We start from the raw sequence: 22,895 nt of genomic DNA, 5'->3' as shown, positions 1-22,895 counted from the left end.
GGAGCAATTTCGAGTTTCTGAGTTTCTGTAATTGTGGACTAGTTTGGAGATAGTATATTTTTAGAAAGGTAAAAATTTGGCTCTTATTATTAGGAAAATTATTTGTTTCAATCAGTTGACCAAGAAAGGTCATCTTGTTCAAAGCCAGACCAGCATGGACACACACATGTTGAGTCCCTGTTGGTGGATAGGGCACTGTCAGGAGCTTTCTACACTCACAGCAGCAAGAACACCCAACTCCTTGCTGAAAGGAACTGGTCTGCTTCTCAACCTCTTTATCCTCTGAAGTCAGAATAGCAACAGCACATAATAGACACTCAACAAATATGAGTTAAGCGAGTTAAATGAAAGATTTGCTGGTATACCTGGGTGGCTCAGCCAGTTAAGCATCTGCCTTTGACTCAGTCCATGATCCTGGAGTCGTGGGGCTGAGCCCCATGTGGAGCTTCCTGTTCAGTGGGGTCTGCTTTTCTCTCTGTCCCTCCCCCGCTCCTTCTCTCTCTCTCTCTCTCTCTCTCTCTCAAATAAATAAATACAATCTTTTTCGAAAAGTTACTCACGCAGATTTGGGAGAGACATGACCTAAATCACATACTTTAGGAACACTTGCCCAAACATGCTTTTAGATCTCCAGGGCCCTGGAGAATGACTATGATATTATAGTATGCTGCTGATCTAACCATTCTAGACATTTTAAGAATTGACTGAGGAATTCAGCAGTACCTCTTAAATTAAAAGTTAGTATTTCCCGTGTCCCAGCAATGCCATTTTTAGTGCTTACCCTAAAGAAACTCTCCTAAGAGAGCACCAAGAGGGAAAGATGAAGATGATCATGGCAGAAATGTTTGCAAGCGTGCAAATTGGTTAAGAGTCCAGTGTCTCTCCGTAGGGGACTGGCCGGATCAGTTTCATCAAATCCTGCTTCACAGGCCTAAGACCCCTTTACATTGACCTGTAATATTTTTTTAAGGATTTATTTATTTATTTGACAGAGGGAGAGAGAGATCACAAGTAGGCAGAGAGGCAGGCAGAGAGAGAGAGAGGGAAGCAGGCTCCCCGCTGAGCAGAGAGCTCGATGCGGGGCTCGATCCCAGGACTGAGCGGAAGGCAGAGGCTTAACCCACTGAGCCGCCCAGGCACCCTTGACCTGTAATATTAACATGAAAATAAAAACCTATACTCTTGGGGCGCCTGGGTGGCTCAGTGGGTTGGGCCGCTGCCTTCCGTTCGGGTCATGATCTCAGGGTCCACAGATCGAGTCCCGAGTCGGGCTCTCTGCTTGGTAGGGAGCCTGCTTCCCTCTTTCTCTCTCTGCCTGCCTCTCTGTCTATTTGTGATCTCTCTCTGTCAAATAAATAAATAAGATCTTTAAAAAAAAAACAAAAACAAAAAACTTATACTTGTGTTGGGGGAGGAGGGATGAACAGGCAGAGCACAGAGGATTTCTAGGGCAGTGAAACTACTCTGTTTGGACATAATGATGGTTAGTATATGTCATTATATATTTGTCCAAACTCACAGATAGTCCAACACCAAGGTAGACCCCTAATGTCAAGTATGGACTTTGGGTGATAATGACCTGTCACCATAGATTCATGGGCTGGGCCAAATGTGCCACTCTGGTGGGGGAGGCTGTGCCTGTAGAGCACAGGGGGTCATGGGGAATCTCTGCTACTTCTGCTTAACTTTGCTACAAAGAAAGAAATTAAAATCTATTAAGAGAGATTTTTATAACCCCCAAACTTGTATTCTCCTACTCGAGTAAATTCCACCAAGAGCTGTGTGAGCTTTTCTCATAAACATATCAAGAAACCATAACAAATGGAACATATTATATATGTAAAATTTGTGGGAGAAACCTTGGCTTAAAAAGTACACAACTAGCTATTTAGTTTCACAGGTTTTCAATAAACAGTTGCCTTGTGAATGCACTTAATGCCACTGAGTTTAGACCAAAAATAGTTAAGATGGTACCTTTGTGTTCTGTATGTTTTATCACAGTGAACACCGCAAACAGTTGTTCTGGAATGAGGTGAGGGGACCTGACTGGATCGCTTCTGCCCCAGGAAAGCTAATATAAAGCACATGATACTTCCCACTTTGATGAAATTCTTGGTTATAGGCACAGCCCTCCACCCTTTCTCACAGAAATATTCACTGCCACTTTCCTCACTCCTAGCAGTAAAAACTAGAAGCAGATGTCCATCCGCAAGAGAATGGACGAAGAAAGGGGCATCCACCCCATGGCATATTAAACAGTACCTGAAAATGAGTGAGCCAAGCCATGATGACAAGGATGAACCCTAAGACACAGAGTGTGCTTTAGGACACCTAAGACACCCCAAGACAATGGCTGAGTGAGAACAGATTGGCAAAGAGAGCTGGGTTCTCCTTTGTTTGCTTCCAACCACCTACCCAGATCACAAGCTGTCCTTCTTTGCACCACCCCATGTCCACAGATGCTCCGTCTGTGGATGGCAACCTTGGTGCCTTTTGTGATGGCTGGGTTCCAGCTAGTTTCCTCCAATGGGAATGGCAGTAGGACAGCACAGGGCGAGAGGAGAGAATAGTTGGAATATTTCTTCCCAGTGCCTGTGCAGTGGCTGCAACAACTTCCACAGCTCCAGCTCCTCATCCCGGGGCCCAGCTCTCACTGGATCTGGTGACAGGTTTGCTCCCTGGCTGCATCAGACCTAGGGGGTAATGGTTTGCCACTGCTGCTAGTCTCTGGGACCCCCAATGTCCTTTGTTGGTTCTCTCAAGTCTTAGAAAAATATATTATTATTTATTTATTTCAGAGAGAATGAGCATAAGGGGGGGGGAGGAGCAGAGGGAGAGGAAGAAGTGGACTCCCTGCTGAACAGGGAGCCTGACATCGGGCTTGATCCTGGGACTATGGGACCATGACCTGAGCTGAATGAGCCGCTTAACCTACTGAGCCACTCAGGAGCACTTGTTCCCTTAATTTTGAGGGACAACTTAATTTTGACAACTTAATTCCCTTAATTTTGAGCTACAACTTGTAGCTCCTTCAATACAAACTCTTCCTTTGAACCCCAGAGTGGACTTGTGTTTTCTGGAGAGATCCCAGCTGATATCATCCATACACGGTATGATCCCGTTTTTACAAAGCTGAAGACCAAGGAAACTAAACTCTATTTTATTGCAGGAATGCTACATGTCCAGTAAAACTATGTACAAAGAGCAAAGCAAGTGTCTGATAAACACACAGTTCAGGCCAGTGGGTGCCTCTGGGGGCCAACCCAGGAATAAGATCCAGAGGGCAACGTCTACAAAGTTGATACTGTTCCAGTTCTTTCGTTGGTGATTCTTTACTGTGTTCAAGGGAGTTGACTTTGATATTGGGCTTCATAACTTACACATATTATTTTATGCAAATCAAATGTAAAAGTCAAGAAAGTATAGGGGGCAGATCTGCTAAAACATAAGAAAAAGAAAAAAATCTCGAAAGCAGAGGACCGAAATCAATGCCATAACGTAACGTCATGCAGTAAGATATTTGTTACAGCTCAGAGGCAGGACAAAAATGCTTTGGTCCATCTCTGGGCTATTTGATTTCCTGATATTTCCAGCCCCTTGCTACTTTAAAAAAAATGTTTATTGTAAGATTTATATGCAATGAAATTTACTATTTTTAAGTGATTGGTTTGAGGAATTTTGCCAAACACATGCAGTCATGTAATCACTGAAGACAGAATATTTCAAAAAGTCCCCTTGTGCTACTTAGTAGATCAGCCCTCTTCCTGCCCTCAGCTCCTGGCAACCACTGATCTCTCTGCCCCTAGAGCCTGGCCTTTGCAGAACAGTCATATACTGTACACGGAATCATTACTTATGTAACCTGTTGGTTCTGCTTCTTTCACTTAGTGCTCTTAGGGTTCTTCCAGGTTGTTGAGTGTCTGTCCAGTTTGTCCTTTTTTTTTTTTTTTTTTAAGATTCACTTATTTATTTGAGACAGAGAGTACAAGCAGGGGGAGGGGCAGAGGGAGAGAGAATCCCAAGCAGAGCCCCTGCTGAGCATGTAGCCCAGTGCAGGGCTCCATCTCAGAACCCCGAGCTCATGAGCCGAGCCAAGAGTCGGATGCTCAACCCAGGCGCCCCTCACCAGTTCACTCCTCTTTATCACGGACTGCATTATACGGCTGTACCCCCATTTGTTCATCCACTCATGAGTTGAAGCACATTTTGGATGGTTGTTTCCAGTTTTTATTTTTTATTTTCTTAAAGATTTGTATTTATTCATTTAACAGAGAGGGAGAGTACACGCAGGGAGAGCAGCAGGCAGAGTAGGAAGGAGAAGCAGGCTCTCTGCTGAGCCGGGAGCCGAATGTGGGGCTCGATCCCACGACCCTGGGATCATGACCCGAGCCGAAGGCAGATGCTTAACTGAACTGAGCCGCCCAGGCGTCCCTGTTTCCAGTTTTTAAAGATTTCATCACTAAGGCCCTTATAAATACTCACATATAAGTTTTTGAGAGAAGATATATTTTCATGTTTTGAACTGGCATGAAAAAGCTGAGGCCAATGGTCCCCAAGACATTGGGGGTCCCCAAGACGCCCTTCAGTCTTGATGATTCACTGGAAGGACCCACAGGATTCAGAAAAACTGTTATACTCATGGTTCTATTTTATTACCGCAAAAGACAGATGAAAATCAGCAACAGGAAAGGCATGTAGGGTGGGCTCCGGGGAGAACCAGGCTCAAGCTTTCAGTTGTCCTTTCCCAGGCTCTCTGGTGGAGTCTCACAGATGGCCCTTAGTTCTTCCAGCACCACCGTGTGATAACACGTGAGAAGAGGTGCCAACCAGGGAAACTCACCTAAGCCTCTATGTCCAGCATTTTTATTGGGGGTCAGTCATGTAGACATGCAGCCCCCAGGTGACTGACCTCAGCCTCTCACATCCCAGGCCCCCAGAACTCAAGCTGATACAATTTGGCCAAAACCTCAGGCACACAAAAGAAAGTTAATCATAAATCACATTATTACCATACATTCTCTGGTGTTCACAGCTGCAGCATACCAAGACACTCTGATCAGGCAGGGTATTCCGAAGACCCTGGAGGTTATCTCCCAGGACCTGGACCAAGGGCCAGTCCTAAAGACCTTCGAAATACAAATTTTGAGCAGCCAGACCTGCTGAATTAACTCTTTCCTGAATATAAGTCTTTGTTTAATTTTATAAAAATTTGCCAGATTGGGGGTGCCTGGGTTAGGGGGTTATAGAGGGTTATAGAAAATGCCAACAAGGACGTAGGGCAACTCAATTTCTCATATATTGATGGTGGGAATACAAAATGATACAGTCATTTTGAAATACAGTCTGGCAAATTCTTTTTAAGATTTTATTTATTTATTTGACAGAAAGAGATCACAAGTAGGCAGAGAGGCAGGCAGAGAGAGAGGAGGAAGCAGGCTCCCTGCTGAGCAGAGAGCCCGATGTGGGGCTCGATCACAGGACCCTCGGATCATGACCTGAGCTGAAGGCAGAGGCTTTAACCCACAGAGCCACCCAGGCGATGGTGATCTTCAGGGATTGCCTCCTTCCCCCTTTCTCTCTGCCTGCCTCCCTGCCTACTTGTAATCGCTGTCTGTCAAATAAATAAAATCTTAAAAAAAAAAAAAAAGAATTTGCCTGACTGTATTTCAAAATGGCTGTATCATTTTATATTCCCACCATCAATATATGAGAAATTGAGTTGCCCTATGTCCTTGCTAGCATTTTCTATAATTAATTTTTTAAAAAAAATTCAGCCATGCTACTATGAGTGTAGTGGTATCCCACTATGGTTTTAGTTCGAATTTCCTTAATGATCAGTGATGTTGAACATCTCTTTCTGTACTTCCTTTTTATTCTTGGCGAAGTATCTATTCACCCTTTTGTCTATTTAAAAAAATCGGTTGTTTGCTTACTTATCATTGACTTTCAAGTGTTCTTTATATATGCAGGATGTAAGTCCTGTATCAAACATAGGTTTCACAAATATTTCCTCTCAGTCTGTGGCTTCTCTTTTCATTTGACTAACAGTGTATTTCAAAGAGCAGAGCTTTTAAATTATGGTAACGTCTGGGGTGGCCCCAATGATTGGAGTCATTAAGATGGCCCCAATGATTGATATTCTTTTTTTTTTTTTTAAAGATTTTATTTATTTATTTGTCAGGCATAGAGGGAGAGCGAGCGAGTGAGCACAGGCAGACAGAGAGGCAGGCAGAGGCAGAGGGAGAAGCAGGCTCCCTGCCGAGCAAGGAGCCCAATGCAGGACTCTATCCCAGGACGCTGGGATCATGACCTGAGCCGAAGGCAGCCGCTTAACCGACTGAGCCACCCAGGCGTCCCTGACTGATATTCTTGATATTCATGCTCTTGTGCAATCTTCTGTCCTTGAGAGTAAGCAGGATCTGTTACTTGCTTCTGTTTTTTTTTTTTTAAGATTTATTTATTTATTTATTTATTTATTTTAGGGAAAGAGAGAGAGCATGAAGAGGGTAGAGGGAGACAGGAAGACTCCCCACTGTGAGGGCAACCCAATGCAGGGCTTGATCCCAGGTACCTAAGATCAAGACCTGAACCTAAAATCAAGAGTTGGATGCTTAATGGACTAAGTCACCCAGGTGTCCCCTGTTACTTGCTTCTAATCAGTAGAATGCAGCAAAGGCAATGGGATAGCACTTTGGGATTATGTTACATAAGATTGTCATTTCTGCCTTGCTAGTAAACTCTCTTGCCTTCTTGGCAATGTACAATTTGATGAAGCAAGAGGTTCGGTTGGAGACCCACGTGTGAAGAAACTGAGGACAGCCTCAGGCCAACAGCAGCTAGGGACTGAAACTCTCTAACAAAAAGCCCTCCAGGAATTGAATCTGCCCTAAAACCACATGGGCCTGGAATCGATTCTTCCCCAGTTGTACCTTCAGATGAGACCCCAGCCATGGCCAACACTTTGATTGGAGCCTTGAAAGAGAAACTGTGAGACAGGATCTAGCTAAGCCAGACCTGGATTTCTGATCTACAGACACTGGTGAGATAATACATATGCATTGTTTTAAGCCACCAAGTTTTGGGATAATGTGTTATGCTGCAATCAATAATAAAAAGTTTGATTTATCAACTTTTTTACTTATGGATAATACTTCTTATTTTATATGCATGAAATCTTTGCCTAACTGAATAATATAAAGACTTCCTGCCAAAAGGCTTATAGGTTCAGGTTTCTATTTAGGTCTTGTCCTCATTCTGTGTTCGTTTTTATTTATGGAGTGAGGTGTTTAGCATAGGGATGTCCAATTGCTGAAACAGTTGTTTTTTTTTTTTTTTTTTTAAGATTTTATTTATTTATTTGACAGAGATCACAAGTAGGCAGACAGGCAGGCAGAGAGAGAGGGGGAGGCAGGCTCCCCGATGAGCAGAGAACCCAATGTGGGGCTCAATCCCAGGACCCTGGGATCATGACCCGAGCCAAAGGCAGAGGCTTAATCCACTGAGCCACCCAGGCGCCCCTGAAGCACTGGTTTTGAAGGCTATCCTTTCTCCATTGAATTTCCTTTGCATCTTTGTCAAAAGCCAGTTGGCTGTATTTCTATGCATCTGCTTCTAGACTCTATTCTGCTTAATTGATTTCTGTGTCTATTCATCTGATCCCAGACTATCTCACTTACTCTAATTTATTTCATGAGGTTTTGAAATCAGGTAATATAAATCCTCCAACTTCCTTTTCTTCCTTTTTAAAAAAATATTTTATTTTTAGGGGTGCCTGGGTGGCTCAGTCAGTTAAGCATCTGCCCTTAGCTCAGGTCATGACCCCAGAGTCCTGAGATTGAGCCTCGCATTGGGCTCCCTGTTCAGTGGGAAGCCTGCTGCTTCTCCTCTCACTCCTCCTGCTTGTGTTCCCTCTCTTGCTGTGTCTCTCTCTGCCACATGAATAAAATCTTTGAAAAATAATAAACACACAAATAAACAAATAAGTAAATAAAATTTACTTTTAAGTAATCTCTACATCCAACGTGGGGCTTGAACTCACAACCCTAAGATCAAGAATCCCATGCTTTACCAACCAAGCAAGCCAGGAGCCCCCAACCTCCTTTTTCAAAATTGTTTTGGTTATTTTAGTTCCTTTGCTTTTACATATAAATTTTAGAATCAATTTGTCAATTTCTTTTTATTTTAAGATTTTATTTATTTATTTGAGAGAGAGAGAAAGAGAGAGCGATCTCAAGTAGGCAGAGGCAGGCAAGAAGGCAGGGGAAAGCCGTCTACCTGCTGAGCAGGGAGGGAGCTCACTGGGTTTTCTTTTATAGGCACTAAGCCCATTCATGAGAGCTCCTCCCTCATGACCTAATCACCTCCCACAGTCGCTTTTCTAAACACCATCACATTGGGGTTAGGATTCTACATATAAATTCTGGGTGGGGACACACACATTCACTCTATTTTAGTAGTTTTCCCATATTTTGGCAAGTGTTTAATACACTACCCTATGGAATATTAAGCGATAGTCTGAATATGAAAAACATGGTAGATCTACTAAAACAGGAAGATTTAAAAAATATATTATTGAGAGAAACAAGCAAATTATTGCATGACTTTGATCTCAGGGTCCTGGGATCGAGTCCCACATCCGGCTCAGCAGAGAGCTTGTTTCTCCCTCCCACTCTGCGTGCTGCTCTCCCTGCTTGTGCTCTCCCTCTCTGCTAAATGAATAAATAAAATTTAAAAAAATTCTAAAAAAAAATTATTGCATGATTTAATTTATGTTAAAAAAACAAGTTATCAGGGTGCCTGCTGGCTCAGTGGGTTAAAGCCTCTGCCTTCGGCTTAGGTCATGCTGGGATCAAGTCCTGCATCTGGCTCTCTGCTCCGTGGGGAGACTGCTTCCCCCCTCTCTCTCTGCCTGCCTTTCTGCCTACTTGTGATCTCTGTCTGTCAAGTAAATAAATAAAATCTTTGAAAAAAAACAAACAAAAACCAAGTTATCAGAGGCACCTTCATGGCTCAGTGGGTTAAGCCTCTGCCTTTGGCCCCGGTCGTGTCAGGGTCGTGGGATCGAGCCCCGCATTGGGCTCTCTGCTCAGCAGGGAGCCTGCTTCACCACCAACCCCACCTCTCTGCCTGCCTCTCTGCCTACTTGTGACCTCTCTGTCAAATAAATAAATAAAATTAAAAGCAATAAACAAAATTTAAAAAAAAAAACAAGTTATCAAATTTGGCATCACCCAAAATTATCCAAACTGCTATTGTACACCTCCTAATGTGAAGCAATGAAAACTAAATGGCATCACCTATAAGATATTCTTGTCCAGAATGTTCGACCTGAATCTAGTCATGAGGAATAATCCGACAAACTCAGATTATAAAACAGGTTAAGAACACAAAAGAAGACTCTTTTTTTTTTTTTTTAAAGATTTTATTTATTTATTTGACAGAGAGAGATCACAGAGAGAGAGGAAGGGAAGCAGGCCCCCTGCTGAGCAGAGAGCCCGATGTGGGACTCGATCCCAGGACCCTGAGATCATGACCTGAGCCGAAGGCAGCGGCTTAACCCACTGAGCCACCCAGGCGCCCCACAAAAGAAGACTCTTATGAAAAGTCAATGTCTAAGGGACACCTGGGTGGCACACTCAGTTAAACATCTGACTTCAGATCAGGTCATAATCTTGGGGTCCTGGGATGGAATCCTGCATTGGGCTCCGTGCTCAGCGGGGAGTCTGCTTCTCCCTCTCTTTCTGCCCCTTCCCCTACTCATGCTCTCTCTTTCTCATATAAATAAATAAATAATAAAATAAAATAAAATCTTAAAAAAAAAAAGTCAGTGCATAAGGTCTGGGAGAAGAGATGCTTCTAAAGACCAAAGAGATAAAACCAAATGCAGTACATGAGACAAGACAGGATCCTAGATTAAAAAAATATATATATATGTATGTATCTATCTATCTATATACACACATATACACACACTATACTTGGGGCTCCTGGCTTGCTTGGGTGGTAGAGCATGTGACTTTTAATCTCAGGGTTATGAGTTTGAACCCCACGTTGGGTGTAGTGATTACTTAAAAATAAAATCTTAAATATATACATATATACATATATATATGTATATGCTATACTTGACAATTTTAGGCAATTGGAGAAATTTGAATATACACTACTTGGTAGATAGCTTTGACAGAGTGTTTATTTTCCTGGGTGTGGTCATGGTATTATGATCATGTAGGACAATGTCCTTATCCTTTGTATATATATTGAATTATTTGTGGTGTTAAGCCCTGATGTGTGCATTTTCATCTCAAATGGCTCAGGAAAATAAATGCTTAAAAATAAGCCAATGCAGCAAAAAGTCAACAACTAATGAACTACAGGAGGGTAAATTGGATATTTTGGTACCCTTCTTCCAACTTTTCTATAGGCTTGAGAATGTTCAAAATAAGAAGTTGAGGTGGGGGGGAATCAAAACAACAGAAAAAGAAGAGGAACATTACTTGGTTAATAAAACACAGCTATTCCTGTGTTTTGACACTGCTGAACTTGGCACTGCATGTATTTGGAATCTTGAAAGAGATGTTTTGAAAATGTGGTGGATAATTTTGCTGAGACATCTAAATTTAGATTACAGGGTAACCATGGAGGAATATTTGCCCCTTGAATCAGGCGTTGACAAGGTATGATTTTGTTTGCCAAGGTATACCTCTCCTACTACTGGCTAGAAGAAAACATTTTTCTTCTGCTAGTCACATTTTTTTTTAAGATTTTATTTATTTGACAGAGATCACAAATAGGCAGAGAGGCAGGCAGAGAGAGGGGGGAAGCAGGCTCCCTGCTGAGCAGAAAGTCCCATGTGGGGCTCGATCCCAGGACCTGGGATCATAACCTGAGCTGAAGGCTGAGGCTTAACCCACTGAGCCACCCAGCCGCCCCTGCTAGTCATATTTGACTCTTACAATACAACTATTCGAGATGCCTTTCTTGCTTACCTAACAGGAGTTAGGATGGAAGGTGTCACTCTTCGGGAATGGAGGAGCGTGCAGAGACCAGCGATCCGGGATCGTGATGGAAAACCATATAGACAGTGAGGTGCGGGCTTGGTCTTGGGGACACAGAAAGGACTAAAGAGCAGAACCTGGAACGATGTGTGGATGGAGCGAAAAGAAATGGCTCGGAAGAGAAAACAAAGGGTTTTATGGCCACGAGGGGCTTCAGGAATCAAGTGTGTGTTCATTGTTGATGATCCTAAAGACAGAAAAGCTCAAAGAAGAAAACAAGTAACTTGGGGCACATGGGTGGCTCAGTCCGTTGAGCGTCCGACTCTTGATTTCAGCTCAGATCATACTCTCAGGGTCGTAAGTTCCAGCCCCGAGCTGGGTGAGGAGCCTACTTTAAAAAAAGAAAAGAAATGAGACGTCCCGCCGCACGGGTTAGCCTATAGGTCTTTAAATGTTTCCAGGCTGTTCTCTGTGCATTAACAACAGTGACGATGGCGCTGAGCAAATGTGTGCCACGTACAGGTTAAAGCAGCCACCCACGTTTTCTCAGTAGGTGCTCATGAAGACTGTAGGGAAACATCTCCCTTCTTACCTTTGACCAGTCACGTTTTCACTTGGCTTGCCCAAATGACCAGCCTTGGGGCGGGGGCGCAGTCAAGTCCCTGTCCTCTGACCACACAGAGATTTTGTAGAAAATGATTAATTCTTTGTAAAAAGGGAAACACACACGCAATATTGTTTTATCAACTGCTTTTTTAAAAAATAGGTCAAGGGGCACCTGGGTGGCTCAGTTGTTAACCATCTGCCTTCAACTCAGGTCATGATCCCCGGGGCCCTGGGCTCAAGCCCTGCACTGGTGTCCCTGCTCAGCAGAGAGCCTGCTTCTCCCTCTCCGACTCCCCTTGCTAATGTTCCTTCTCTCGTTGTCTCTTTCTCTGTCAAATAAATTAATTAAAAAAAAAGAAATGTTAAGTACAGTATGTATATTTACACTCTACAGAAATGGATACAATATGATTTTTTATAAAAGATTTATTTGACAGAGAGACAGTGAGAGAGGGAATGCAAGCAGGGGGAGTGGGAGAGGGAGAAGCAGGCTCCCCGCTGAACAGGGAGCCTGACACGGGGCTCAATCCTAGGACTCTGGGATCATGACCTGAGCCGAAGGCAGCCGAGCCACCCGGGCGCCCAAATTTGTGATGTTATCAAGTTTGTATGTAATAATCCTTTGACCATTTCAGAGAGCTAATTATCTTTATGAGTAAAATATAATTAAATCAAAACCACATTCTTAGAACATCTCAGTTAGTAATGGGTTCAATGAACAATTTCAACAAAAAATGTGAGGTCTTTTATTCTAGGCATGGTGCCTAGAACATGTATTATTTCACTTAATTCTTATGCAAATCCAGTGTAATTATTATCATTTTAATTTTTCAGATGAAGTGAAAGAATTGTCCCCAATGTACAATTAGGTACAATCCTAAGTCAAGTAGGAACTTTGTAATGTGCCAACCTGCTGAGCTGAACTGCATTTTCTAGAATTCTCCTCCTGTATGTATCAGCTGGGGTGGGCTACAAAAGACATTTTGTACAAAGTTTCTTTGTTCTCATAAGAATCTTTGTGATTCCATGGGGCAAACTGACTGGTCCAGGACAGTCTTCCCATCTTGAGATCCTTAACTAAAGCCCATCTGCAAAGTCCATTTACAAATGGAGATTCACAAATTCTGAGGGTTAGGATGCAGAGGTCTCTGGTAAACCTTTATTCTAACTACCACAGACACCATGAGATTTTTCCTTTTGTCTCTCTCTCTCTCTTTTTAAAGATTTATTTTATTTTTTTAAATTTTTATTTATTTTCAGCATAACAGTATTCATTGTTTTTGCACTACAACCAGTGAGTTTGTTTATTTTAATTTGAGAGAGAGTAAGAGAGAGCGTGAGGGGGAGAAGGTTAGAGAGAGAAGCAAACTCCCCATGGAGTTGGGAGCCCGATATGGACTCGATCCCAAGGCTCTGGGATCATGACTCAAGCCAAAGGCAGTTGTTTAACCAACTGGGCCACCCAGGTGTCCCTCTTTTCTTTTAACATAAACTTTTTATTGGAGTATAACATAGGCCCTAAGCATATGGCTCAATGAGTTCTTCACCAAATGAATACATCCCAGGTTAAGAAAGAAAACTTATCTGAATTCCAGAAGTTTCCCTCCAGTCACTATCCACCCTAAAGTAACTAACCACTATCCTAACACTTTTTGTTTAAAGATTCTATTTACTTATTTGAGAGAGAGAGAAAGCATAGGTGGAGGGGGGATAGGGAGGTACAGAGGGTGAGGGAGAAGCAGACCTCTGCTGAGCAGGGAGCCCCACACTGGACTCTGTTCCAGGACCCCGGGATCATGACCTGAGCGAAAGGCAGATGCTTAACCAGCTGAGCCACCCAGGCGCCCCTGACCATTATCCTGACTTCGAATGCCACAGGCCCATTTGCCTGGTTTTGAACGACATATCACCGCAATAATACAGTATGCACTCTTTTCTGACTTCTTTGTTCAGTCCTGATATGTACGAGTCACTGATGTACGTTCATCCTCACTCCCTATAGTTTATCATTATTATGAACGCATCCCAGTTCATCTATACATTCTGCAATTGATGAGCACTTGGTTGTTTCCGCTTTGGGGTTATTATGGATGGCTCGGTTATGAACATTCTTAGATGTATCTTCTGAGGAACACGTGTTCATTTCTGTAGTGTACAGCTGAGAAGCAGGACAGCTTGGTCACCGGGTACGTACATGGTCAGCTTTAGCAGGAAGTGTGGAAGCCACAACCCTGCTCCACACAGATCCCTTCCATTCTTCTTTTTTTTTTTTTTAAAAGATTTTATTTTCAAGTAATCTCTACACCCAGAGTGGGGCTTAATCTCACAACCCTGAGATCCAGAGTTGCGTACTCTTACCTACTGAACCAGCCAGGCACCTCATGGATTCCTCCTATTCTTAAGCCATTCCTGACCCTGTATGCACCTGTCAACATTTATTTCTGGGTTATTTGCCATTGAGTAAACTTTTTACCCATGGGCTCAAACCATCGCCATCCTAATGAGACTACCCTGCAGTTACAATACTTGGGCAGTTGTAAGATTGAGAGAATTCAAAGTGACTGGTCATTACTTTCTTCTCTCTATACATAAAGATAAAAGAGAAAGCTGAAGAACGTATATCCCAGCAGTTCCAAAGTTACTAATTAGAAAGCATTAGCCATTGGGACCAAGATCTGGTTCAAGGTAAACTACATATTTCATTTATCTTGTCCTCATGAAATTGAGTTTCTGGATTATTTATCCAGAACATCTTGCAAAGTGCAAGATGTTCTCCTCTCGCATTCCGCTCTCTGCAAAGCCTTCATAATTAAATTCTGTGGTGCGTGCGACCGTTATGAGGTTAGATTCTGGCATAGCTTCTGCTATGGGCTTGTTGCAGGAAATTGTATCCTTTAGCCATTGTTGTTACCCAAAATGAGGTCACTCACAACAACTGTAAGGAACATACCCACTTTGTGATAATTCTTGTGGTCCTGGAGATTGTGTTAATTTTGCATTATGTCCTCTGGGTGAGCAGAATGAGTACAGAGCCTGGTTGGTAGGCTGGTTTCTGCTGCCTTAAGGGCCAGTTGGAAACCAACCCGTGTCTAACCCACTCAAAGTCCAGTTCTTCCAGAGTACAGGGTTGATCCCATCTTCTGCTCTTCCCTAGCTGGAAAGATCTGCTGGGCACACGACTCCCAGCAGGGATCCTAGTCTTGGCAGGCACTCTCCAAGCTTTGGGTGCACATTCTCGCTGTTGGAACTCCTTCCCCCAGCTTTGCTTAGGCACTTCTGGGTGCCTTTGTATTAGTCTCCCAAGACTGGTTGGCCGGAACAAATACCATCTAGCCTAGCTCGGTAGGGGACAAGGTCAGGGTCAATCAAATATGGCTTGCAGCCAATATCCTCCTTCCTTGGAGCCCTTGAGGGAAGAAGTGGCTGGCTAGGAAGTTTGGGACTCTGAGTTCTCAACTCAAACGTCATTGGAACTTCACCTCATTACCAACATTCGTATTTTAAACCTTTCGTGGCTTTTTTTTTTTTAATTGATGATTTTGTGTTAAACTGTGGGTTACCCCCCCACCCCACCCTGCTCTAGGTCAGACTTGCCCATAAATAAAAAAGAGGGACCAGGAAGCTCTGTCCAGCTTGCACACAGGGGTTATTTCTGCAGTTAGGTGTCAAAAGTCATCCCAGGAATCGGAAGGCCTTGCGGTAGGCACTTAGCTATTGTGTAACTGGTGACCAGGGACTATTGTCCCAGTGAGATGACCCAGTGACCTTGGAGTGCTCCTTTCTTCCCCAGCCCCGCCTTCTTGGACTTTCGCTCCATCCTTTGTTCTCTCTTGGAGACTTCCTCTTGGGCCTGCTGGGTTTCCCTCCACTCCCAGCAGCTCCCAGACTCACCTCCCCGCCTCAGGCAAGGCCAGTTTTCTTGGCCTCCTCCTCTTCGTGACCCAGGCTGTGCTTGCTTGAGGCAGAGGGGGAGGCTCTGGCTGGCGACCGAGGATATGGGGGCGCTGTGTGTCCAGGGAGGAGGCAAAGGCCCCGCCATGTCCAAAGGAAACGCAGGACAGGATGTCCCATTCCCACGGAGGTCTGGCCATCTCCCTCAAGCAGCCTCCCTTCCTGCCTCCCAGCAGGCTCTTCCACACGCCCTTCCTCTCTCCAGGCTCTAATTACTGTGCTCTGCCTTTGAGAGAATGCAGGAGGCCCTTCTTCTGTGGGGCCACTGTGTGTATGTGTGGGGGGGAGGGGTGTAGAGAGGAAGAAAGCATTTCTGGTCTTGTTAGCTCCATTGCTGCGGGCCCTGACTTCAGGGGCCCGTCTCCAGGAATGTCCTGAGCCAACAGGCTGCTGTGGGCTCTCCTCAGACTAAACCACCACACCATCCAAGAAGATTTATGAGGGAATGTTGAGAGCATAACCATCTCATATTTGAGGAACTGTTTAGTTGTTTTTTTTTTTAACTATCCTACATATATTTAGTGTGTACCTACCACACATCAGGCCTTACTGTAGCTGTAGAGATACATCAGAGAGCAAAACACAACAAATCTCTTGACCTGCCTTCATGAACTGGGAGGAGACGGGCAATAAACACAGATGACGAGCACATTTTATAGCGGTTAGGTCAAGCGCTGCAGAGAAAAGGGAAGCAGGCAGGACAGAAGGGAAGCGGGGACACAGAGCGAGGGTAAGTTGTACTGTGTTTAGGGTAGTCAGGGAGGGTCTCACTGAAAATGCAACCTCTGAGCCAAGACTTGTGTGAGGCAAGGAATTGAGCTGTGTGATTTTCTAGGGGAAGAATGTTCCTGGCAGAAAGAACAGCAAGTACAAAGGCCCTGAGGCAGTGGCGTGCCTGGAATGTCTGAGGACCATCAGGGTGGCCAACGCAGCTGGAACAGAGTGAGAAGAGGGAACAATAGGGGATTGAGAGGTCACAGAAGCACAGGACAGGCCAGATGATGGAGGCCTTGTAGGACTTGGGCTTCTCCTGAGTCAGATGGAACCATCAGAGGGTTTTGAGAAAAGAGGACAGACCTGCCCTAAGTTTTAACAGGACCCCTCCAGCTGCCTCTTGAAAATCAGCTGTTCCAGGATAAACAGAGAAGCAGGAAGACACTTAAGAGGTTGTTGTGCTTATTGAGGTGAGAAGTGGCTATATCCTAGATATATTTGGAAGGTGGGTTCATCCGGGTTTACTGATGGATTGTGTGTGTGGTGAAGAGATAATTCGAGGCCACCGGAAAAGAGATTAACAAAGACCATAATGAGTTGGGAAGGGTTTTGTGAAGCAAGGAGTTAGGGATCCAGGTAGATCTCTCCAAGCCAGAGGACAAGATGTACAGAGAGGGGAACAGAGGGAGGAAGACCTGGAGGGCATGCTCTGGACTGTGCGCGAGCGCTGGCATCATCAAGGAGAGCTTGGGTACCGACCAGAGCTCTGGAAGGAGAGAGGGGCCTATTCCGCTGGGATAACTAAGGAGAGCTGACGCCGCAGTTTATGAGGGTATGGGCAGAGTTAAAATAAATCCATTAGGGACCCGAAAGCATGCCGGGCCCCCTCTAGCAGCTCCCATCTGACTCAGAAGAGAAGCCCAAGTCTTGAAGGGCCAGGGGAGGACGGCTGTGAAAACCGAGACAAGATCACGGCTGCCCCACGTGAGCTGTGGCTTTAGTTCCAGAACGTGCAATCACCACCAACCTGTGGCTTGGCAGGAAAGACGCTGGGAAAACAGAAGCCACCCTCGTCCTCCTCCCACTCTTCCATCTCCTGCTGGGGCCTCTTAGGGCAAGACCCATTAGGAGCCAGAGGACACGGGAGCTCCCAGGCTGGTGCAGTCAGCGTTCCTGCGCATGCCCTGAGGGGGAAAGGGTGGGAAACTGACCATCCTACCCAGCTTCACAAAGGAAGCCTGGAGTTTGGGTCTAGGTGATAGGGAAGGAGACAGGGTGAATGGAGACTAAGTTAAGTTGTACTTGAGGAAGTATAAAAGTAGTAATAGGAATAATTGGGTAGGGAGTCAAGGAGACCTTTGAGGAGACTCGCTGGTGACTGAGGGAATGGAGAAAAAAAATGATTTTTACATAATAGTATGATGTTGAGAGCTGGGCACTGTTCAGAGAGCTTTATAGACACTCTCTCTGAAATGCTTACAAGGAATTCATGCATTCTTGCTATCTCACTTCATTAAATAAAACACGTAAATAGGTTAGTGCTGTCTACGATATAGACATATTCCCCAAATGTTATCTATCGTAGTTAATTCCTATCTGAAAGATGATCAAAACCCAAGGAGGAACGCTGAGCCAGGGAATTTGCTTAACTTGTAAGTGGCATTCAAAGACAGACATATTCTGATTCCAGCTCCCACGTTCCCAAGGTCTCTCTCGTCCAGTCACGCTGTGTTCTCTCCAACGCCCTGAGAAAAATTTCAAAAGAACTGATGAGACTTGGACACAGACATGGACCAATGCCTGTGACGTGGGAACATGGAGGGAATGGAGCCAGTGACAGGGAGAGGCAGGCACTGTGGAGGGAAGGGGTAAATGTGGAAGCAATTTGCTGAAGGTGGCAGGGACAAGTAGCATTAAGGGGACAGCTGGTTGGTTTGGATTGAAAGGGAAGGAAAGGTCCTCAGGGAAAGAGGACACTGTAGGAAGTGGAGGAGGAGCCTCAGGAATCAGAGGCAAAGTCTGCTGGTGACTGAGGTCTTGCCAAAAGCCAGTTACCTTCATTCTTTTTTTCCCCCCGAGTCTTCTGGAAACCTATCAAGATACTAACTCTTCTACTCGTAGGGGATTTAGCTCACAGAAGCCCAGAAACCCATGATTAGCACATACTGCCTTAGAGGCGGCTTCCAATACAATTTTTGTTGAACGAAATGATGTTTTTGTGTGCACCCGATTTCACTTCCGTGTCCTAATTTAGCTTTGTGGTATTGCCCGTCTGTAGGTCCAATGTCATCTACTTTATTATATTCCTCAAAACTCTGCTACTACTGTGTGTGGATGAACGGGGCTTCCTGGATGAGACGAAATTCAGTTACTGTACATTTGTGCAAACATACTGCTATTAGAATTCGAATTCTGTATACAGTTTTCTTTGCAAGGTGTCCACTGCTCACAGATCTCATTATTTCAAAGTTGCCCCTAACTCTGGTTTGCTCCCCATTTTCCAGATGTGCTTTTCACACGTTTCACACCTAGGGCTTCCCTAGGGCCAGCCTCAGCTTTTTCAGCTGGGAAGTGAGCATATTAATGGCATCTGACTAAGAATCAAGTGATGCTTATCCAGGAGAGGTGTTGGCTGCCAAGGACTAACACATTCTAGTTCTCTTCTAGTGGAGATGGTTGACAGCATTACAATGATGTCACCTGCTGTTAAGATCTTCTGGCCCCTGCTTATCTAGCAACTTTTCTAGAATTTGGCTCTCCATATAGCTTGCCCATGGTGCAACTCAAGTTATTTCCATTTACCCCAAAGCAAACTTTATTGTTTGCTTTTGGAGTGGTTTTGGTTCATCTGTTGGGGGAATATATACATGGTTTATGCTTTGGAGACTCCTGGCTGTCCCCCACTGTGGCGCTGCCAACGAGAGAGTCTATCTCCATTTCCAGGTAGCAGAAGTGGGGATCAAATCTGGGTCTCCGTCACTTGAGAGTTGAATGGGGAAGATATTCTGCCTCTTGTCAGAATCTTTGTTTCTTTTTCAAATCTACAAGCAGTACTTGTCATGGACCTCTGAGTAGGTTGTAAAGGGATTCTAAAGGGATGGGCTTTTGCAAAGGAAAACTGTCCTTACTTCTGTTGCCTACCTTGTAATGGTTACTGGGCTGCCCATACTGGAATTGTAGTTTTGGACAATGACCAGTACTTGAGATATAAATTCTTATGTTTTAGAAGCTATCTTCTGCTTTTATGATATTGTGACAAAGTGAAATATGTTAGGCCCCCTAACTGGCTCAGTTGGTGGATCACGGGACTCTTGATCTTGGTGTTCTGAGTTTGTTAGTTTGTTAGTTAGTTCCCTACCACATTGGGTATAGGGATTGCTTAAAGAGAAAATCTTTCAAAAACAAATAAACAAAAAACCCAAACTGAAATAGGCAACTCCTGGGTCAACCTTTGAAAGTTTAAATCTTCCCTTATGTCTTTATCACTTGCTAACTTGGGTAATCTTTAGCATCAGATCATAGTGTCCCACAAATACGCACTGTAACTTCAAAATAAGTTGTGCTCATTTTAAGAAATGAGCTACAGCCTGTCTGTCCTTAATTGGTGGCACAACCTTGACCCACTAAGCCCCAAACTTGTGACTTTTGTGACTCTTGTCATTCCACTTCAACCCAAACTTGCTGACTTAACTCCATGTTTCTGATCCTGTCTCTGCGTCTTTGTCCTTATGTCTGTTGGCCTAATGCTTCTTCATTTCTTTCCTATTTAAATGGTCATCTAAGTAGTTTTCCTGCTTCTTGGTCCTAATACTCTTAAATCAATCCTAAAATTAAAAGTCCCTTCTTTGCTTAAAACCTTTTGATTGCTCCCAATTTTAACTTTTTTTCCTTTTAACTTCTTAGTGGGTCCCATCCATACCTCCAAAGTCACCCCAAATAGTCATACTACAGTTCCTCAAACTTGAAATGTTACTCATGTCTTGGCCCTTTGTCGTTCAGATGCTTGGAATCACGTTCCAGACAGAAGTTGGGAAGGCTCAAACCTCTCTAACAACTCTCCCTCCCATAGGCAGATTGATGTTCTCTCTGCACAGTATTTTGTCATTATCTGCTTACATCTGTTTCTCCTAAAAGACACTTAGGTCTTTTGATGGCAAAGATGTGGCTTATTCTTTCTTTTTTTGTTTCCATCACTTGATGTCTGCTGAATTAACAGGTTTAAGAACACATTACTGATGCAGTTGTCTGAACATGTTTGGGTTGTTCATTCACAGACGTATGTAAGAACTTTTTTAAACCTGGTGTAAATAATTATAAAAAACTAGCACTGACGTGGTGCTTATTAATAGACGCTGGGAACACATATTAACCCACAGGGTTGTGAACGCTCATAACCCTACGAAGCAAGCACAAATATGATTTACAGTTTACAGGTGAGGGGAAACTGAGGCTCAGAGGCTAAGCGATTCATCTACTCGTGGCCCAAGACCCAGGGTCAGTGCCCCCCTGAACCTGAGCTGAACCACGGCGTTTAACCTCCACAGGCGGTGGGGGTTATCACACTGAGTAGGGATTAGAACGACAGTGTACACTCCGTGGAGAGTAGGGATTTTTTGCTTTGCTCACCGCTGTTCTTTTGGGCTCAAGAGAGGATGCTCTGGACACGCTGAGCGACGACCCCACTTAGGCCAGAAGCTAGCACGGCAATTAAGAGAGGGCCAAGTCCTCGTCCACTGCTCCAGCTCCGAATCCCAATTACACACGGTTCCCCTCGTGTGTTCCCTCAAGTTTCCTGCTTCTCTTCCTGCGAACGGGCAGCTGCCCTCGGTACTGCCCGCTTCCTCCCATCCCTTTTTCCCATCCGGCTAAGTCATCGCCGGTTCCAGGCTGCTCTCCCTGACTGGGGAGGTTTACATCCTCTGCGACGTTACTGCATTTTCCTTAACCCTTTCTGCTGCTGGACTGCTGGGCTCTCCCAGGCCGGCGGCTCCGTCTTATTCATCCTCCCGTCCCGGGGGACGGCTGCCGTGCCCTCCGAGACGCGGACCCCTGGCCTCCCCGCAACCTGTGGCTTCCCCGCATCCGTCCTCCCCCCTCCCCGGGGAAAGCTTCGCGGGCCGACGTTCTCCGCTCTGCGGGTGGTGGACTCTCCGTTTTACGGGTCTCGCGTCCTCCAAGCGACCGATCTTTCGTCGGGGGGGGGGAGCACACCGGCCCCAGACGACTGTCCGAGAAACGTCCCTTCCGAGAGCCCGAAGCGGGCGACCCCGCCAGACACGCTGCGCGTTCCGGACCCCCGGGGAGCGGCTTCGCTCCGGCCGGGGCCCGGGAACCTGCCCCCACCCCCGCCGCGCCCCCCGCAGGCCCCCGCCCCCGCGCGCCGCCCGACCTCCGCCCCAGCGCCCGCCCCGCCGCGAGCTCGGCCGCCGCGCCGCCGCCTCACAATGGCCGGGCGCCGCCTCACCGCGCGCAGGGATCCCGGCCACGCGCGCTCCCTGCCCCCACCCGCCGCCTGCCCGGGCCCGGGCCTTCGTCCACCCTCCACGTTCCCGTCGCGGCGCCCCTGACACTGCGGAGAAAGAGGCGCAGCCAGCCGCTCTGGTCGCGGCCCGGCCGACGGTCGGACGGGGTCGCCTGGCGGTCGCCGCGCGGGGACTACTTTCTCTCCCGCGGAGGGACTACTTCGCGGAGGCATCGGCGTGGCGGCGCGCACGGCATGGCGGCGGCGGCGGCGCGCCAGAGGTAGAGGGACGCCGGCCCGCTCAGGCCTCGGCGCGGCCTACACGCTTCGCTCGCCCGCTCCAGCCCCGTGCCCCGCGCCCGGCCATGGCGGAGCCCTCGCCCGCCCGACGTCCGGTGCCCCTCATCGAGTCGGGTAAGACGCGCCGTCCGCGCCCTCCCCGCGCCGCCCCCGGCCTCGGCCGCGGCCCCCTCCCCGCCGCCGCGCCCGCTCTTGACCCGACTCCCCGTCTTCCCGCAGAGCTGTACTTCCTCATCGCCCGGTACCTATCGGCCGGCCCGTGTCGGAGAGCCGCCCAGGTGAGTGCGGGCCCCGCGGGCGGCGGCGGCGGCGGCCGCGTCCCGTCCCGGCCCCGCCGCCGCCTGGGGTCGCGGGTGGAGGGCGCCGGGCGCACCCGGGTGCCCCCCGCCCCCCTAACTGCGCGTCTCGTCGGCTGCAGGTGCTGGTGCAGGAGCTGGAGCAGTACCAGGTCTGTGCTTCGTGGCGCCCGCCGCGCCCGCCCCGCCGCGTCCCCTCGTGCCCCCTCCCTACCCCGCCGGGGCCGCTCGCCCAGCTTCCCCCCCCCGGCCCCCCCCGCCGCCCCCTGCCCGGCCCCCCGCCCCCCCGCCCGGCCCCGCGCGGTGGTCACTCGTGTGCGTCTCGTGCCTTTGCAGTTGCTGCCGAAGAGGTTGGACTGGGAGGGCAACGAGCACAACAGGAGCTACGAGGAATTGGTGAGGTTTTTGACATTTCCATCGCGTGTTTCCGAGCACCCGCTCTCCGCCCCCTTGTCGGGGCTCCTGCTCTTGGGCCGAAGCGGCCGAGCTGTGCTCGGGGGCGACCCCGGGAGAGCGGGACTCCTCGGCAGGTTTTGTTTTGTTTTGGGGCGGCCGGGTTTGTTTTGGGAG

At 46.6% G+C, this 22,895-nt stretch overlaps 1 protein-coding gene across 3 annotated transcripts in view; it reads left to right on the top strand.

Moving 5' to 3' along the window:
• The first annotated feature begins 21,959 nt into the window (after positions 1–21,959).
• Positions 21,960–22,895, top strand: part of BRWD1 (bromodomain and WD repeat domain containing 1) — a 109,278-nt gene continuing 108,342 nt past the window's right edge. For all 3 annotated transcript variants that reach the window (XM_032355136.1, XM_032355143.1, XM_032355130.1), the window contains exons 1-4: positions 21,960–22,143; positions 22,249–22,307; positions 22,448–22,477; positions 22,662–22,721. In XM_032355136.1, coding sequence (XP_032211027.1) covers positions 22,095–22,143; positions 22,249–22,307; positions 22,448–22,477; positions 22,662–22,721 — 198 coding nt within the window. In that variant the 5' untranslated portion in view covers positions 21,960–22,094. The remainder of the gene's footprint in view (positions 22,144–22,248; positions 22,308–22,447; positions 22,478–22,661; positions 22,722–22,895) is intronic.

Source organism: Mustela erminea, chromosome 1, assembly GCF_009829155.1.
Source record: "Mustela erminea isolate mMusErm1 chromosome 1, mMusErm1.Pri, whole genome shotgun sequence".
In the NCBI taxonomy this organism is placed as follows: Eukaryota; Metazoa; Chordata; class Mammalia; order Carnivora; family Mustelidae; genus Mustela; species Mustela erminea.
The sequence above is the reverse complement of the archived record's forward strand: the minus strand, read 5'-3'. Positions and strand labels throughout refer to the sequence as shown.